Below are 20,256 nucleotides of genomic sequence, written 5' to 3'. Positions count from 1 at the left end.
CCCTCATTATCTTGTATGTTTCAATAAGATCACCTCTCATTCTTCTGAACTCCAATGTGTATAGGGACAAGCTACTCAACCTATCTTCATAAGTCAACCTCTCATCTCCGGAATCAACCTATGTGAACCTTCTCTGAACAGCCTCCAATGCAAGTATATCCTTCCTTAAATACGGAGATCAAAACTGTACACAGTACTCCAGGTGTGGTCTTACCAATACCATGTACAGTTGTAGCAGGACTTCTCGGATTTTATACTCCATCCCCCTTGCAATAAAGGCCAACATTACATTTACCTTCCTGATTACATGCTGTACCTGCATTCTTAGTAGGTTGTATTGGAAACGTTTAATAAGCTACACATTTGAGAGACTACACACCTGACAGTCTTTGCTGATCTACCATCCAGTCAGATTTAGCCAGTTGGCAAATTAACAAATTAAACACGGCAATTAATTTTTCACAATAAAATAAATCTAACAGTGACGAACTTCCCAATTAAAAGAGTGAGTCTGCAGGTTTGTTGTGAACAATTTGACTCAATATGCAAGTGCAAAGTATCTAAATTGCCAATATCTTTCTGCTTTACTACTTGGTTGGAGCAGAGTCAAGAGTTAGGAAAGACTATTGTGGTGTATGATGTACTATCCTATTTACACAGGGTTTCATGAACACAGCCAGATTTGAGAGGAAAAACTAGTCATGGACTTGGCTGTAGTGCAGTTTCCAATCAGCAGCATGAAGATGATTGGGCCAATCTCTCACCTTAACCTCTGCACCTGATGCCCCTGGCATCAGCTCAGCAATCTTGCGCAGATTGATACCGCGCGTTAAGTTCATCTTGCGAGAATGAATCTTCAGAATGTCAAGACGTGCCTGAGGAAAGGAAGCAAAAACAACATTTTCACTAAGCAAAGCAGTTCAAATTTGTGCGTGTTATTAAAATGTGTTAATGATCAAGCAGATTGAATTTTGTGAGAGGCAGTGTTTTGGAGCAGTCAGAACCGAGTCTGGGAACACTTGGCTTTTAAGTAAAATAACATGAGTCACCAACTACATGGAATTTCAGAAGTTACTGTGAATCAAAATGCCATGGCCAACTAATAACTACTGCAGCTGCAAAAAATATCACTGCAGCTTTGGAAACAAACGTTTAAGGGTAGCAACTTTTAAATTAAATAGTTCTAAATAATAAATAGACCGCATGAAGCTTCCTTAAATAGGTACAGAGCTCCGATTAACCCGTTATGGTTCATTAAGATGCCCAGGGAATTTACTGTTCTACCTTGATGGCTTTCACTGTCCCACCCCCAACACAAATCAGAAGCAGAGTACAGTCGCAGGATATCATCTGCAACTGATGAGTAGAACAGGACCAAAGTAAACAGAGGCAGAGTTTCCATTTACAAGCACAGATGTTCAACTACTGGCATCAAAAACAAAGAGCAAGTATCCTTCCAAAGGTGGTCATTATTTTATGATTGAACGCTGATGCTACAAGATAAATCTAAAACATTTGGCTTCTTGAATTTCATCGTGAAATGATAACATTTCAAAAAGAAAAATCACTGCGGTCGCCCACTTGCACGATACAAACTCACCTCTTCATTTGGAGGAGGGAATTCAATTTTTCTGTCAATTCGCCCTGGTCGTAGCAATGCAGGATCCAGGATGTCAATTCTGTTGGTTGCCATGATTACCTGCGCCAAACATGGAAACAGATAATAAACAGCTTGAATCATAGGTCTGCACAGCCAATATAATTTAGATTCTGCTCAGGACCTACATGGATTATTTTCATTTCTCTGGCCTGACACCAACCACATATTTATCCCTCAAGTTCCCTGTCCAATCAATCAGGGAGACTTCTCTCATCTACAAGACTAATGCCAGGAACCAGAACTAGGCTAGGACTCTGATGTGTGTACAAAGGGACGCTCTTCTCCACATAACCAACTGTCGCAAAGAAGACAGCCTCCAATGAACAAATTCTTGACATTTAATTACGTAAATTTTTCAGCAGTGTCGTGGCCTGCAGGAAGAGGCACTCATCTCCATGTACCCGACATAGTCTTTTCCCCTTCTGCCCTCCCTTCCAGCAGTTTAACAACCATGTTTTAGTGCACTTACATTGCGTTAGTGTGTGTAAATGAAGGAGATACTGGACGAGAGTAAACTACCTTAATATTTTTAGTGGCCTCGAACCCATCAAGCTGGTTGAGAAGTTCCAACATTGTGCGCTGCACTTCACTGTCACCACCAGAACCGCCCTCCAATCGCGATGAGCCAATGGAGTCAATTTCATCCATGAAGATAATAGATGGAGCATGCTCTCTAGCCATCACAAACAGCTCACGCACCATACGTGCACCTATTTTTTTTTTTAAAAAGTGAAAAATATAACAGCATTAATAAATTGCAGATTTCTTAATAGTAGATCGAAGGGAATTACAATGCCTTGTACTCCTGTAGGTGACCAATGTGTAATTAAAAATGCATGCATAAACACGACCTACAGATTATTGCTTGCTAAATCTGTTAGCGAGGACGTTTCCTGTTAACTGCACAGATTATCTTGCCTAATTTGGGTAGAGGAGGATGATTAAAGCCATCCCCCCCCAATCCACATCTATTCGAAACTAAAAGAAACAAAAAATAAGGTCACTACTTTGATAAGAGTCAGACATCTGTCAACTGATCCTTTTGATCAGATTAAAGGCTGTAACTTTCCAATGGTTCAGTAGGTAAAGAAACAGCCGAGTGGTGCTCGGCAATACAGACCATGATAGTACCAGAAACAGTGGTCCCCAGGGAGTCCGAGATCATATTCCTCGATTTTCAACGTTTATTCATTTACCAGTATGCAATTTCTATTGCTGAATACCAAGATATTTTTCTGCAATGATAGAACTGGTTCCTTTGGATAGCTGGTAAACTGGTCCCTGGAAGTGTCAATATTTGTAAGGACTTCTCAGGAGTGTGTTGATATTTGCAAGGAGTCACCCACACAGAAATATTTCAAAGCCAGTGCATTAGGAGATCTCAGCCATAGCAGTGATATGCAACTACACTGGCCTCTGTGTATCCCATGCTGGGGAAAAGAGCGGGATAAAAGGTCAGGATTCTTACTCCCCATCAGTATCCAGTAAAACCTACTGAAAGCATTAGTGTCTGGACAACAGGTGACGAAATCTTGAGTTTCCCAACCACACAGACACATGAAGAACAATAACTTGGACATACTGCTACTGACACCCTTGGAATTGTACCTTAGCAATCCTGGCTTTCAGAGTACAGGAAAGAGCAAGAATTGAAAAAAGGTACAGCCTGTACCTCAGTCCCAGATGTCGTATTCGTGCATTGTTCCAACTTTGACCCACTCCTATCACAGATCTGTGGGGAGTTAGTTGATCTTAGCCAGACCTGCAGAGGCTACTGGCCTCGTTTGCTCTGTCCTGAAAGGGGCGGGGGGGGGAAGGAGGGGTTGGAGCAAACCAGCCTGGATTCCTACCCAATGTCCCTTGCTAGAAAATGCTCAGCTGTGAATGTCAAATGAGGACAGGATCAGACTTGGTTCAGATACCCCCAGATGGGATAATGGCCTGCACATGCACGCCATCAAGACTCACATGAAAAACAGGCACTTGAATGAGAATCCAGACGGCTGCCAGTGCACTTGGAACAATACCCAGGCACAAATAATCAACTCTCGAAAGAGAGAGAAGACAACCAGGGGGAGCAGAAACGAAAATAGTGAACAAACTCCGATAGTTACATGATGCACACAACACAATGTAGTCTTTGCTTTGCTCAAGTCTAAAACACTCGAGTCAGAAGGTTGTGGGGTCAATATAATGCCACGATTTGGAAAATCAACCTAGGCTGGCATTATAGTGCAAGTCTGAGGGAGTGCTACATTGACAAAAATGCCATCCTTAAATAACATAAGAAATTGTAGCAGGAGTAGGCCATTTGGCCCCTCAAGCCTGCTCCGCCATTTAATAAGATCATGGCTGATCTGATCTTGGACTCAGCTCCACTTTCCTGCTAGCTCCCCATAACCCTTCACTCCCTTATCGCTCAAGAATCTGTCTATCTCCACCTTAAATATTCAATGACCCAGCCTCCACAGCTCTCTGGGGCAGCGAATTCCAGATTTACAACCCTCAGAGAGAAGTTGTTCCTCCTCATCTCAGTATTAAATGGACGGCCCCTTATTCTAAGATTATGCCCCTAGTTCTAGTCTCCCCTATCAATGGAAACATCCTCTCTGCATCCACCTTGTCAAGCCCCCTCATAATCTTATACATTTCGATATATCACCTCTCATTCTTCTGAATTCCAATGAGTAGAGGCCCAACCTGCTCAACCGTCCCTCAGAAGTCAACCCCCTCATCTCTGGAATCAACCTTGTGAACCTTCTCTGAACTGCCTCCAAAGCAAGTATATCCTTTCTTAAATATGGAAACCAAAACTACGCAGTATTCCAGGTGTGGCCTCACCAATACCCTGCATAGCTGTAGCAAGACTTCCCTGCTTTTATACTCCATCCCCTTTGCAATAAAGGCTAAGATATCATTGCCTTCCTGATCACTTGCTGTACCTGCATACTATCCTTTTGTGTTTCATGCACAAATACCCCCAGGTCCCGCTGTACTGCAGCACTTTGCAATCTTTCTCCATTTAAATAATAACTTGCTCTTCGATTTCTTTCTGCCAAAGTGCATGACCTCACACTTTCCAACATTATACTCCATCTGCCAAATTTCTGCCCACTCACCTAGCCTGTCCATGTCCTTTTACAGGTTTTAAATTGCTTTTCCTCCCATCTTTGTATCGTCAGCAAACTTGGCTACGTTACACTCGGTCCCTTCATCCAAGTCATTAATATAGATTGTAAATAGTTGGGGTCCCAGCACTGATCCCTGCGGCACCCCACTAGTTACTGATTGCCAACCTGAGAATGAACCATTTATCCTGACTCTGTTTTCTGTTAGTTAGCCACATGATTTCCCTTTCAGAGGAAACATTAAACAGGCCTCAAGCACATACCTTCGCCAATAAATTTCTGTACAAGTTCAGAACCAGATACGCGGATGAAAGTGCAGTCAGTGTGGTGGGCCACAGCTCTTGCTAGCAGAGTCTTCCCGGTGCCAGGAGGTCCATATAGCAGCACACCCTACAATATATTAAATTTACAATCTATTAAATGTACAGATGAGATCTAATGGCCATCAGTAAAACCCTGAGGGAACAAACTTTACAACAGATTTAGTGTCTTTAGCCTTGATGCAAAGACTATATCAGGTTTAACTCAGTCACAGAGGATTTATCCCTGTTGAAAGGGTTTGTTAGGAACATTTTAGCTGCATCAATAAGAATTTCTAGGACCTTTTGTACTTGAGAAAATAAATTGGCAACTTTTTTTTAGTACGTGGCCAATCATAAGTAGCCCTAGACCAACATCACCTACTCAAAGCAGCATAAATTACAGGCCTGTTGCTATAGCCACCAATGAATTCAGCTCCAGCACAATGTGGAAAATACAGTGGAGCTGCTCAGCACTTTGAAAGCCAAGTGCTAGCCAGTAACATTCATGCACAGGAAGTAGAACATTAAAAAGGTATTCATTTTAACTGATGTTCACCAATACATTTCCTCTCTGTTATTACTGATTTTTTTTTAAAACCAGAAAACTGGCAAACTTGTCAACTCATAAGTTTACAAAATCTCCAAACTGCGGGGTGAAATCTTTCCGACACAAGGAACAACAACTTGCTTTCATAGAGCGCCTTCAATGTAGCACAACATCCCAAGGCATCTGGAATGTTTTACTAGTTGGGAATGGTTTGCAAATGCAAGTTATTGCTGATCTGTTGCAAGTATTAAGATTAAAAAATACAGTTCCAGCAATATACAAAAGCATCAATATGTGGTGTCATTGAGTGATGGGACAAGGATCGTCCACATCAAAAAAAAAACTCCTCGTGATCCCAGTCTCCTCTACAATGCCAAGGGGTATTTAGCGGAGGCCAGGCACTTACCCATGGAAAGGTAATTTTTTTTTTAAATCAATGAAAAAAAACCAGAACTGCTGCCCTTTGTTCTTCATGACTGATTCAAGAACGTAATTGCTAAAGCAAACAGATTTGATGTTCCCAGCGTTTGGTAGATCCGTCACAGAATATACAATTTCTTGCCAGAGAAACTGAATCCAAACTTGTGCAAAATTCTCGGCGGCTCATTACAAAACCATTACGACACTGAATTAAACAATTAATTTCACTGAACAACATATTGTTAAAAGGGCTATAAATGAACCTTAATGGACAGAAAGTGATTGAGCACCGCAAAAGGCCAGGAAAACACACAGCAACAGGCCCAGAAGCCAAAAGTCACTGATATTTGAATAGAAGAAATGTACAAAGCTCAGGGCAACAAGACTCGCCGCCTTTACTACAGCATTCTAGCAAGAAGCTTGTAATTTAGCTTTGAAACCATGTTTAATTTCTGGCTTGGCAATAGCCTATTTTGTAGCACATTTAGCAGAGGAGTGCTGCTTACAAACGCAAGTTGCTTTGGCTCCTGTCCTCATCAAACGACTTTATTCAGCTCTAATAAACATGACACATTGTAAAATGTGTAAATAGAAGTAGTTTGATGGTAAAACACTTTGTTTACTCTTCAAGAAACTCCTTATTGAGGTGCCTTAGCAGCCAAAGGGTAGCATGTTAGAATAACAAGGTGCGCAAAGTGCTCTATTCTGGAGATTTCTTCCAGTTAAGCTTGGTTGCCAATCAACATTTTATATTTACTTTCAATCTTTTTGAATAAAATGGGTGTAAAGTTAGACATGCCTGTGTGGCAAGAACTGAACATTTCCATAAGCATCAGGCACATAGTGGGACAGTACACCAAGTACTTGGATGTTATACAAGTCAGTTGCCAGCCAACACTTTTTTTGCACCAGCTGGATTTTTCCCCAAAATAAAAATCTAAACTGCTTCCTATAGTGAGTAACCAATTAGATTAGAAAAATCAGTAAATGCAAGCAACACATTTAAAAATGGAAATTCGAGAATCTGGGTGGGGCAGGGAGATAGAAGTGGAGAGAGGGACAGAGGACTGAACTTTTTGAGTGAACCATTTCTGAACACTGGTCCAAGGCACTAAAACTCACTGTTCAAAAGGATGTGTCTCAGTGACTACTTGCACTTCTGAAAGGTTTTGAGCATGAAATGAGGAAGATATTCATTTTCTTGCACTGGACATTTCCCCCCCCCCCACCCCTCAAAGAATTATCACACATTTAAAATGGGCCAGATAATAATACTCTTCACTCCAAGGCAGTCAACACAAACACATTGCCACAGTGCCGGAAATCCAGAACTACAAGACAAGAGTTTATAATTCAATTGGATACCAAGTTTTAAAAATAGCACCAGGACTTAAATCATGAAGTATGGATAGAATACAACATTTTGAATAGAGTACCAGCTGGCCTGGTTAGCACAGTACTGGAGCAATGTAGTTCATTAGACATGAAATAAAATGCTTTCGATGATCTACTAATACAAGAATGATGCTTTAAAAAAAATGGCGTTACCCAAACTAAGCTCCCTCGGAGGTGGACACCCCGAGTCTACAGCGGAAAGTATCCTCTAACTATTTGGAGCTTTTTACAATTTTTGACTTTTTCGCAGTTGCTTGTGGGAGTGAGACCTCGCGCCGTAGCATTTAAATTCTCTGCTGCCAAGCTCAAACATAAATTTATGCTTCATACATTTTTTGGGGGCGGCGGGGGGGGGCGTATGATACTTATGAATAGGGTTACAGCTGGCAGCCAGTGACGTTTGCACACTGCCTCTCGACAAAAGCAGAATCCATGAGCAAACCCCATCTGTGCCAGGAACCACAGCCTCAAGTTTCACAAAAAATATTCAAACACCAATACAGCTATGTTGGCAAGGGAGAAAGGAAAAAAAAAGAAAACATTTAACCAATAGCTCATCAGTTGTAAATCTATTAAATTAATGTAACTGGAGGTTTTGGAACGGCAACGTGGAACATAGAAATTCAATTCAACAGGACACAAAACATTTAATAAAAGTAGGCGATAGGTTATGCTATTCTCACATGCCACCATCCAAATTAAGTATCAATTAGAAGGCTCTTCCATTTGTTTTACAGTTAAAAATATATGAAAAGTTAAAAGGGCTCCATTTTAACACAATCTTGTGTGTTTAATAAGAATAGGTTTGAACAGAGGTTATTTAAAAATGTATGTGTTCATTAAAGTTGCATGAAACCAGTCTGGGGTTTTTTGAAAGAGGATGGACAGTTACATAAAGAGAGCAAAAACCAAGGAATGCAAGAAAAGTAAAGGATGAGAAAAGACCTCTCAGTTCACTAAGGCCCACCCTTCTACTACCTTAACTCACAGCTAGTTCATTTTGAATTTCCTTAAAACTTTTGTCTCTACTACATATTGTAGCAGATTGTTTCAAACATTTACCAGTCTGCGTAAAGTAGTTCTTAAAATCTATTGTAAAACAATTTCTTACCAATTTAAACCATTTGGCCCTACTTTCATGGTTCACCTTCAGTGCAAGTGTAGGTACCACTAGTACCGGAGGGATACAGTCACCTCTAGTGTAAGTGTAGGGTAACCAGAGGGATATGGTCACTTCCAGTGTAAGTGTAGGTATCACTAGTACCGGAGGGATAAGGTGACCTCGAATGCAAGTGCAGGTACCACTAGTACTGGAGAGATACTGTCATTAATTTAAAATGATATTCTGGGTTTATCCTACCAGTGCCATGCATACAATGAGACCCCATTTAACCATCTTCTTTCTCGGATCTGACCACAATGCTTTTAAAACAAATGAAGTATCTGAGAAGCAACTCAACAATTGGTTCAACTTAAGTGAAGTCTAAATCGAATAACTCACGTTTGCACTTATGGAAATTAGGGAACAATTAGAAGTATTGCTTTGACACCTATAACAGTAAAGTGCTGTTGACTGCAGGCTATTTGCCAGCCACCTGGCAGCTATAATGAAGAGGCTTGCTGACTCATAGCAGATCGGAAAAAAAACTAATTTTGACTTAGAAAGTTGAAGATTCCTCTACCACAAATACACGCAGACATCAAAGACCAGCACTTTCTTGGTTCTCGTCAAGAATTCTGTATTCCTTGGACCCTTAAATCTTCAACACATGCACACGTTAAGGAATGATCAGCAGATTGGGAGTTATTTCATTTGTGAACAGGAAGCAAAGAGGAGGAGGCATAAAGAGAAGCACTTGCCTTAGGCTGAGCAATGCCGAGAGCTTCAAACAGTTCAGGATGCTTCACAGGGAGTTCAATAACCTCCTTGATCTCTTTGATTTGTTTGTCCAAGCCACCAATCATTTCATAGGTAGAGTCTGGCACTTTCTCGACCATCATGAGAGACACCAGAGGGTCCACTTTGTTGGGCAGGATTTTGTGAAGAGTGTAGCTGTCATTTCTCAAAGCTACACGGCAGTTCGGAGTCACCTTTAAATATAGAAATTAAACACTTATAAAGTTATAGCCAATAGCTCAAGCAAAATACAGCTGATCCCTGGAACATGAAGTGGTAAATATGCTGAGCAACACAAGAAACCAAGTTTCCAAAGTCAAGAGATGAAAATCTAAAGGGAAAATATCAGTTAGTAATCAATCTGCTTACATTAAATGGTTTAAGAAAAATAATTACAGATAGCTGACCTCAAACTTGAATCTCCCTCATGCCATCATTATAGATAAATAACTCAGCCATTTCACAAGAACGGCCGAGTGGAAATGGAAAATCATGTTGCTGCAGTTAGGGATCATTCAGGTTGAGTTGCAGAGAGGTTGAGTCACACCCCATAATGGATAACCTTCACTTTGATGACCAGAAATGTTTTGATATCAAAAAGATAAAATGTCAATAAAGTTGCACAAAAATGTCAATAAAGTTGCAAACACTATAAAACAATATGATGTTTGCAGCAAGCCAAGTCTGGGCATAAAAATTGAGTTCCCATCTGCCAATAAAGGCCAGACTTTCAAAACAAATTTAAATCCAGGGCATTTGGTTTCCACTGAGCAATACACACACCATAAGCACATCATCTTGATAGTCTTACATCACATTCTTGGCTAAGAACTTAATAAAAACACAGCCCTTTGTGCACTCCCTCCATAAATCATTTGTATTTTCCCTAGTCTTGGAATTTACTCGACCTGAAAACATTCAATTTCCAACCACATTTATGTCCCAAATAATAAAGCTCTATAAAAGTATCTCACAACTCCTGATAGTAATTAAGCAAAACTCACAAGTTTCAACTCTGGCAACTGCATTCAATAGAAAACTCAAACCACTGAGCTTCATATAGAAGTTTGGGAATTTAATATCTATTCACTTTTTTTTTAAAGTCACACTGGTATTTTTACACATTTTGAATATAAAGAATTTGCTGGAGCACACACAGATATAATATAGCATAGGTATGGCAGCATTGCAAATTCATCTTCAATCCAGTTCTTAAGACAGCTATTTATCCAGTTGAATAACATGTTATTAATAATTTTTGTTAGGATTCTACTCTGTGGTAGTGGAATTCTTTGCCTCAATTAAAGTATACTAATAATGTAAACCTCATGCTCTCTTGGCCAATGTTAACTTAAATCTGCTTTCACCTACACTATCCATTCCTTTCAGCATTATTTAAAACCGGGATAGTGTCCCTCATTCTTTTCACCAATGAAAATAAATTACGTTTTGCAAGTCTTCATAACCTGGAGCCTCTAGTTTTTGAACCCCTCTACAATGCGCCAATCTCCCTTTGAAAGTAGGGTGCCTAAAATATTCTAAATACAGCTTCCAATGAGTTATACAGAATTTAAAATAACCCATTTGAACATGTACTACATGCCTGGAGGTACATTCTGGTACTTGATTGCCTCCATTGTCAATACATGTAAAATATTTGTGAGCAATGATTATCACGTTCAAATGCTTTTAATTTGACACTTAATTGGGGAGTACTGAATGTACACTCAAAATCAATAGTTGCAAATATCATCCTTACATCATTAATGTCAATGTTCTTGTCAACATCCACAACAAATTTTCCCTCTGGATGAACCTACAAGAAAAAAAAACAAGATTAAGGTCAGTATTTTTTTTAATAAAGAGAAAAAAGGTTAACAATCCTTACATTTTAATACAAATAAAGATGTGATAAGATTAAGTAACTACTTATGAAATGAAAACAACCTCTTGAATTTTCTCATGTGCTTCTCTGAGCTCTCAAGGATTTATCAATCGTGTTATGAACTATCAGAAGGTACACAGTGGCCCAGAGGCAATTTTCCCTCATCCTGCAGTGAAACTTCTGCCTTATACCTCAGCATAGTGGCTCATCTAAAATTTAGGAACTCACCAGGCAGGATAAGGGGGAAAGAGTGGAAATCTAAATCTGCATCCACACCATGGCACTGCACTGTGCCTCACCACTGGTATTCTTAACAATGCCTACTCATTTGTACACCTAACCAAGTATGGCAAAACTGGCTTTCCTGTTTGTGATAATTGGCACCTCCCAACTGTAATGTATGCACCTGCGAGTATGGTCACAGGTTTGTATTGATCCCTCCCCCTGCATTTGTCGCCAAGATACAGAAGAAGCTGGTGGACTTCTTCTGGAACAAAAGGAAGCACTGGGTCTCTGCCGCGGTCTTGAGTCTCCCGCTTAGGGAGGGCGGTCAGGCGCTGGTGTGCGTCGGCGCCCAGCTAGCGACTTTCCGTCTTCAGACCCTGCAGAGATACCTTTACGTCGAGCCCCCTCCTAGGTGGCATGCGCTGGCGATGTATTTTTTCCACCAGCAGTACAGCCTCAATTACGACACACAGCTCCTGTTTGTGAGCTTGGGGGGCATCAGGACCGCTGTCCAGGGGCTGCCTGTCCTTTACCAGGAACTCACCAGAGTCTGGAACAGAGTCTCCGCCAAGCGCAGCTCGCCACCGTCTGGAGTGGCGGCTGTCCTGCAGGAGCCACTGCTCAGGAATCCGTACCTCCACGACCACGGTTTTAGGTTGCAGGCGGACGAGAGGGCTGTGGCTGGCGAGGTGACCAGGGTCAGGGACCTGCTCGGTGGCGGAGGAACGGGCTGGATGGCGCCAAACGTGCTGGCACGGTGCCTAAACTGGGCTGATGTCCACCACACGGCCGATGCCATCGAGTCGCTAAAAACAGCTCTGGGCCCTGACTCCGTTAGGTGTGTCGAGGAGGCTCAAGCACGTGGGGAGATCCCGTCCGAACTGACCCCCGTCCGGACGGAATTCCTCATGGGCGCCAAGCCCCGAAACCTCCCTCAGGAGCCGGCGCCTCACAACTTGAGCGGCCTCAGGGAAATCCCCTCTGTGCCTTTCAGTTCTGCGCGAAGGGGTTTCCTGTACGAGCTGCTCCTGCACACTCTCAACCTTGCCATCCTTGTCTGCCATCCGGACACGCCATGGCGTACCATCTTGCCGTCCGGAGGAGGCAGGGGTCCCCGATGGAGGGCACTCTACGCGGGAGTCCTCCCACTATTTATCGGGGACTTGGCCTGGAGGGTGGTGCACGGAGCAGTCCCGTGCAACAAATTTTTAAGTCGGTTCACAGGCTCCCAGGCCGCCTGCAATTTCTGCGGTCTGGAGGAGTCTGTGTTCCATGTTTTTATGGAGTGTGCGAGGTTGCAGCCCCTGTTCCACTATTTAAAGGGGCTGCTCCTCAATTTCTGGTTGCACTTCAGTCCCACACTCCTGATCTTTGGGCACCCTGTGCGGAGGGGAGCGGGTAGGTCCGAGGGCCTCCTCGTAGGACTGCTCTTGGGCACGGCCAAGGGGGCCATCAGCCGGTCCAGGCAGCGGGCGGTCGAGGGGGGGTCGCTCAGCCCGACTGCCTGCCTCTCTTCCGCGCCTACATCCAGGCCAGGGTGTCCACCGGTACGCTCGCGGCCCTCCGCGAGAGATGGGCACCGGAGGGACTGGAGTGCATAATTTGATTTTATATGTTTTAAAGTTTAATTTGTTTTATTGCCTGGTTTTAGTGTCCCCCCAGTCAGGGGGCACTTGTATAATTTGCCTCTCGGTGCCCTAAAAAAAAAACACAAAAAAACCCAAGAAAGGGCACTTGACAAATGTTTGGAGTGTCGATTTAATTGGTTAATCGTTTACAACCAAAAGAGTTGTAGAGACCCCTCCCCCTGCGTTAGTCACCAGGATATAGAAGAAGCTCGTCGACTTTTTCTGGGACAACAAGAAGCATTGGGTCTCTGCTGCGGCTCGGAGTCTCCCACTTAGGAAGGGCGGTCAGGCGCTGGTGTGCGTCAGCACCCAGGCTGCGACTTTCAGTCTTCAGACCCTGCAGAGATACCTGTACGTTGAGCATGCTCCCAGATGGTGCACTGGCGATGTATTTCTTCCGCCAGCAGTACTGCCTCAATTATGACTTGCAGCTCCGGTTTGTAAACTTGGGAGGCATCCGGACTGCCTGTCTTTCACTAGGAACTCTTTTACGAGGAACTAATCAGGGTCTGGAACTAAGTTGCCACCATGCGCAGTTCTCCCCCATCTGGAATAGCTGTTGTCCTTCAGGAGCCGCTGCTCAGGAAACTACGACCACGGTTTGAGGTGGCAGACAGACAAAAGGGCTGTGTTCGGCAAGGTGACAGGATCAGGGAGCTACTGGATGGCAGAAGAGCAGGCTGGATGGCGCCAGAAGAGCTGACACGGTGCCCATCCTGGGCTGATGTCCGGCTCGTGGCCAATGACATCGAGTCGCTAAAAAATGGCACTGGGCCCTGACTCTACTAGGTGTGTCGAGAGGCTCAAGCACGCGAGGCGATCCCATCCGAACTGACACCTGTCCGGTTGGAATTCCTCATCGGCACCAAGCCCCGAAACATCCCTCAGGTGCCGGCACCTCGCAACTTGAGGCTTCTCCGGAAAATCCCCTCTGGGAAATCCCCTCCTTTCCTTTCAGTTCTGCGCAGAGGAGATTCCTGTCTGGGCTGCTCTTGCACTCTCTCCATTTTGCCATCCTCGTCTGCCGTCCGGACACACCATGGCCTACCATCTTCCGCGGAAGACAGGCAGGCAGTCGAGCTGAATGACCCCCCTCGACCTGGACCTGTTAATGGCAACCATGACCAGGAGCAGTCCTACCAGGAGGCCCTCCGACCTGCCCGCACCCTCCCAATGGAGTGCTTTCCACGCGGGAGTCCTCCCTTTATTTATTAGGGACTTGGCCTGGAGGGTGATGCACGGGCCAGTTCCATGCAATAAGTTTTTAAGTCAGTTCATGGACTCCCAGGCCGCCTTTAATTTCTGTGGTCTGGAAGAATCAGTGCTCCATTTTTATATAAAATGTGAAGAGGTTGCAGACCCCCTTCCATTATTTGAAAGGGCTGCATCTCGATTTTTGGCTGCATTTCAGTCCCACGCTCCTGATCTTTGGGCATCCGGTGCAGACAGATCGGAGGGCCTCCTAGGACTGCTCCTGGCCACCATTAACAGGTCCAGGCAGAGGGCGATTGAGGGGGTCTTTCAGCCCGACTGCCTGCCTATCTTCCGCAGCTACGTTCATACCAGGTGTCCACCAGTACGCTCGCGGCCTTCCGCGAGAGGTGGGCATCGGAGGAACTGGAGTGCATCATCACCCCCAGCAACCAAATTTTAATTTGATTTAAGTTTCCGTTAAAGTTTATTTGGAAATTTGTCAGTTCTAGTGCCCTTGCCAAAAGGGAGTGCTTGATTTTATGTTCTGCTTAAAATAGTTGTGAAGCTGCTGAGTTGTAAGTACTTAACTAGTCACATGATGTTCACAAGACTCAATAAAACCCCAGCCAGTTGGGTTCAAGGGATCCACAATGAGGCAGGTGGTTGTGAGCCTGGTGGATGAACTGGTAATGTGTAGTATGATTGTTAAACCTTTGCTAATAAACCAACTAATTCTTAATAGCAATGTATTGCTATGAATTCTTAAGCAAAGAACCCATGAAGCAAATACATTACACCAATCAATAAATTCCAAAATCCAGAGCCCCTCCTTCCAAAGTCTCCAACAATGTGGTCCTGTAACTAACTGCTAGGAGGTACAGACCTCAAGTGGCGGACAAACAAAAACTTTCTCCAATGTAACCTCTGAATGATGAAAGCCAATTTGTTCAGCTCCTACCAAAACATCTGCTCCTCCCGGTGTCACCCCCGCCCCCCCCGCCCCTGCCACAGATTCCATCCTCTCATTCAGACTGAACCCAGTAATTTTCAACTTCAGTGTCCTTAGCTGAGCTTTAATCCCCACATCCAAGCCATCAAGACTGCTTCTTTTCATCTCCACAACAACATGTCCCCTCACTCAGCTTATTCAAATGCTGCTGAAATCTTCATCCACATCTACATCACCTCCAGGCTCAAACTGTTCAGTGCTCTGCTCGCTAATCTCCTAAATTCCAGCTCAAGTAAACTACACCTTGACCAAATCTGTGCCACCTACATCCTACAACGAGTACTGTTTCCTTTCACCCCGATCCTGGTCAACCTCTACTTGCTTTCCATTCTTGGAGCAGCTGGAGGGAGATTTAAACATCAGCGTCTCCCTGACGACAGAGGCAGCTCGAGCCTGGAGCAGCTGGAGGGAGATTTAAACATCAACGTCTCCCTGACAACGGAGGCAGCGCAAATCTGGAGGGAGATTTAAACATCAGCATCTCCCTGACAACGGAGGCAGCTCGAGCCTGGAGCTATTACAGGTCCTATCAAGAGGACAAAATGAGAAATAAAAAGTAATAAAATGATGACATCATAAGTATGGAGGACAGTGATTGGTTCTTCCAGATTAACTGAATCACTGGACAGGGAATGAATCTTAAAGACAGCCAATAACTGAATTAATTTGATTCAATTACTGATATTCTAATTTTAAACTTAATTTATAATTATGGTATATATTATTTAATTTTGTTTAATTATAATTAATCTTTATTACACTGATTTTACTATTGTATACTCCTTATTGTATTATTTACAATATAATTTGAATTTCTCTTTTTTAAAAAGTTTTTTGCCTGTGTTTGGAATGTACTGGCATGTACGGGCTTCATGCACATTTTGGCTGCCGCTTCGGACCCGAGCCTTTAACTTCTTTTTACACTTCCTTCTCATGCTTTGTCTCTCTTTCCCTCAAATGGTCAATATCTAACGTGTTGTAAAATTGGGACATTTTACTACGTTAAAGGCGCTATATAAAAGTTATTATTCTCCTCCAACACAGCAAATTGAATAACCTGGTCTACAACTCCCTCCATACTTTTGCCCCTCCTACTTCTACAACCTCTTCCAGCCCTTTATGCCAGTACATGCCTTCTACTTTTCTAAATCTTACAGCCTTTGCACCCCTCCCCTCCATTTTATCTTTCGCCGCATAACCTTTACCTGTCTCGTCTACCCCATATTGGAACAGTCTTCCTATACCCCTCTGCTTGGCTGCCACTGTCCTCTCCTTAAAAAGCCAGCACAAAACATACCGCTTTAATCATGATTTGGATTATCACCACCCCTCACTTTTTTCTTCAGAGTTCAGTGGCCTGTTTCACCTCTGAAGTGCTTCTGGGCATATTATGTTAACAGTACTATAGAAATGCAAGTTGTTTTCGAGGTGGGGATGGGGTAAACAGTGCTCCAATTTTAACTTGCTGTTAGTGGTTATAGCACCGGGATGTGGAGGTCAATAAATGACCATGTGGGGAAACGTTTCAAGTACAGACCAGTATCCTTACACTCCATAATGCAGCCCATCCAGCTCCAACAAGCTGTGCCGCTTAGAGATGCCATACTATTTGAAATCCCCATCAATTATTTAATAATTCCCACTCAATTACATCCCCTACATACTGTAAGCAACTAAAAAAAAACACAAGATAGAGGAACTGAAAGATTGTGAAAGAGGGCAGCAAGCAGACCACAGAAAAAAAAAATCCCAGTTAACTGGAAACTTAAATATTTGATTAAACAACCAGCTCTGTAATCCACTACAATAACCGAGCCTTCAAGCAGTTAGGATCAAGTGTGGGGTCTCATCTTCCGCATCAGTGCTAAGGACATTATGTTCCACTTCCCAGCACACCCATGCCTCACCACAATGAGTTTTGAAAAAGAAAATGAAGAGTACAGGAAACTGATTTGTATCAAGCGTTGTGTGAAGATCCGCTGTGATCAGACATTGCTGCAGGAACAGTAAGCAATGTGGTCAGCAAGGATCGGGTGCAGACGTGAATCTACCACTGTGGGTAAAGCAGCAGGAGCATCGTGTAATCTTGATAGAAAAGCTCTTCGACAACAAATGCCATTCACGTGGTTCAAAACCTGTGTTATAGAAACTACAGCTAATATTGGGCAGTCATCATTCTGGCCACTATTTCAGCTTATGGATTCCATGCCAGTTATTCCTGGAATCATATAGGTTTCAATTCTGGGGTCTGAGGGTAAACAGCACTGAATTGGGAATGGTCGCCTGAATTAACCCATACAGATTCAGACAGGAATTACAAAGCAAAGTCATGGTTGGGTATTAAAATATGGGGCAAAACATCCATATCCCAGATGCAAGCTCACATGAGCAGACACATTGGTGTTACAAATTAGAATCTCTATCGCGCAAGTGAATGCAATTAGCAGTGATCTTTCGGTCAGCAAAACAAGTTTCAAAATTTAAACTGATGTTTTTTTGGGGGAAAATTAAAGTAATATTAAATGAGGACCCACGTTCTCTCAGACCCTCACCTTTCTCTGCCTCAGTTTAATATACTTTTTGCACTTTAAAAAACATAAAGGCTACAACAGATGTGTCATCAATATACTATTATACACAACCTGTTGTTTTGGGGGGAAAAAAAAGACATTTTACCCAAGTAAAGCTCTGAAAATTTGTCCTTGTTTTTTTTTTCCAAAGCTACGAGGTAGAAAGTGTTAGGAGCTAAAGAGTGGGTACACTGCACAAGCTCAAATTGCACAACCTAAATTCAGCTCAGTCACAGCTCAAAGCAAATATATCAAGTCCCAGCCCAGGCTGAGGCCTCAAAGTAATTATTTAAATGAAAGTATAAAAAGACAAAAAAAGATTATCCAATGCATAAATTTAATAATAGTGAAATATGTATTTGAATTTTTAGTTTAAACCTTTATTTTGGGCATAGGAACTTCCATATGCTAGACTAACAGGACTAGAAGTGTCCAATCAATCGCAAGCCGCATGTATTGAATTTAATAGATATCGGTTTTCTGAAATAGAATAATCACCAGGAGCACGAAAGAATTTATTCCACTAGTGAAAAACACCATTGCAATATTCCAGTTATCAGATCTTTCCAGCTCAGTATAAATTCTGTATTCAGTGACCCCATAGGTGCAACCTTCACTTGCAAAAGACACTGCAAAATTACCTTGACAAGCACCTTCTTCTTGTCCATAGCTCTAACCACCTCTCCGACGTAAGAACCCTGCTCCTGTAATAGCTGTAGTTCTTCCCGCAGCATGCGCACTATAAGAAACATTTACAATTATATTCATACAAAGTTTGATTTTCAGTAATTATGTACGGTTTAAGTCTTAGATGTATACCATCTCATAGATCCACCAAAAAATACCCACTATTCACAGAATTTAAAAAAATGAAATGAATCTCATTACAAACAACAAAACAAATCACAGTTAGCTCTCATAATTTCACATCATCTGAGCCAAAAGTTTGAGCCAAATTTCCAAAAGGCATTCGATATGATGCCACATAACAGGTAGTTACGCAAGCTAAGGGCTCATGGGGTTGGGTAATATATTAGCATGGATAGAGGATTGGTTAAACAAGAGTAGTGATAAACGGGTAATTTTCAGGTTGGCAGCTGTAACTAGCAGGGTGCAGCAAGGATCAGTACTTGGGCCTCAGCTATTTACAATCTATATTAATGACTAAGATGAAGGGACTGAGTGCAATGCATCCAAGTTTGCTGACGATACAAAGCTAGGAAAGTAAGCCGTGAAGAGGACACAAAGAGCCTGCAAAGGGATATAGACAAGTTAAGGTGAGTGGGCAATAAGGTGGCAGATGGAGTATAATGTGGGGAAATGTGAGGTTATTCACTTTGGTAAGAATACAAAAACAGAATTTTTTTTTTTAAATGGTGAGAAACTATTAAATGTTGGTGTTCAGAGAGATTTATTTGTCCTCCTACATGCAGGTACAGCAAGCAATTAGAAATATAAATGGCATGTTGGCCTTTATTACAAGGGGGTTGGAGTACAAGAGTAAGGAAGTCTTGTTACAATCATACAGGACTTTGGTGAGACCACACCTTGAGTACTGTGCATAGTTCTGGTCTCCTTATCTGAGGAAGGATACACTTGCTTTAAGAGACGGTACAACGAAAGTTCACAATTCCTGGGATGGGAGGGTTGTCTTATGCGGAGAGACTGAGCCGATACTCTCTGGAGTTTAAAAGAATGAGAGGTGATCTCATTGAAACATACAAGATTCTGAGGGGGATTGACAGGGTAGATGCTGAGAGGTTGTTTCCCCTGGCTGGAGAGTCTAGAACTAGGGGGCATAGTCTCAGGATAAGGGGTTGGTCATTTCGGACTGAGATGAGGAGGAATGTCTTCACTCAGAGGATTGTGAATATATACTTCAAAAGGGCTGTGGATGCTGAATTGTTGAGTATATTCAAGGCTGAGATAGATAGATTTTTGGACTCTAGGGGAATCAAGGGATATGGGGATCGGGCAGGAAAGTGGAGTTGAGGTCAAAGATTATCTTACTGATGGCGGTACGGGATCGAGGGACATTATAGTTTAATCCTGCTCTTAATTCTTATATTCTGATGAGCCCCTCAGAAAATAATTTTTGGGACAGCTCCCAAATAAATTGAATTGAATCTTTATGTTAATTTTCTCCCGTGAAAATGTTGCTGTCTAATTCTAGCACGGATACAGACGCCACGATTAACTTTGTTGGTTATCACTGGAGAATTAGTGCATTCCAGCTAAAAAAAAAATTACTGAACTGAATCCAAATGGCAGATAAATACGAAAAGTAAGCAGTCAAATTAAAAACCTTAGCCCCGCCTGCATTCCTTTGATGCAACAGGACTACATGCATTGTCGAAGGGAACTGTATGGATGGATGGGGAAGGGAATCAAAATTC

At 42.6% G+C, this 20,256-nt stretch overlaps 1 protein-coding gene across 1 annotated transcript in view; it reads right to left on the bottom strand.

Moving 5' to 3' along the window:
* psmc5 (proteasome 26S subunit, ATPase 5) overlaps positions 1 to 20,256 on the bottom strand; it is a 36,999-nt gene that overhangs the window by 4,993 nt on the left and 11,750 nt on the right. Inside the window, exons 5-11 of the mRNA XM_070864452.1 lie at positions 18,502 to 18,599; positions 11,109 to 11,165; positions 9,313 to 9,543; positions 5,052 to 5,178; positions 2,180 to 2,370; positions 1,601 to 1,699; positions 765 to 875 (exon numbers count right to left, since the gene is read on the bottom strand). Coding sequence (XP_070720553.1) covers positions 765 to 875; positions 1,601 to 1,699; positions 2,180 to 2,370; positions 5,052 to 5,178; positions 9,313 to 9,543; positions 11,109 to 11,165; positions 18,502 to 18,599 — 914 coding nt within the window. The remainder of the gene's footprint in view (positions 1 to 764; positions 876 to 1,600; positions 1,700 to 2,179; positions 2,371 to 5,051; positions 5,179 to 9,312; positions 9,544 to 11,108; positions 11,166 to 18,501; positions 18,600 to 20,256) is intronic.

Source organism: Pristiophorus japonicus, chromosome 21 (assembly GCF_044704955.1).
Source record: "Pristiophorus japonicus isolate sPriJap1 chromosome 21, sPriJap1.hap1, whole genome shotgun sequence".
Lineage (NCBI taxonomy): Eukaryota > Metazoa > Chordata > Chondrichthyes > Pristiophoridae > Pristiophorus > Pristiophorus japonicus.
This window is presented reverse-complemented; position numbering and strand designations above follow the sequence as displayed.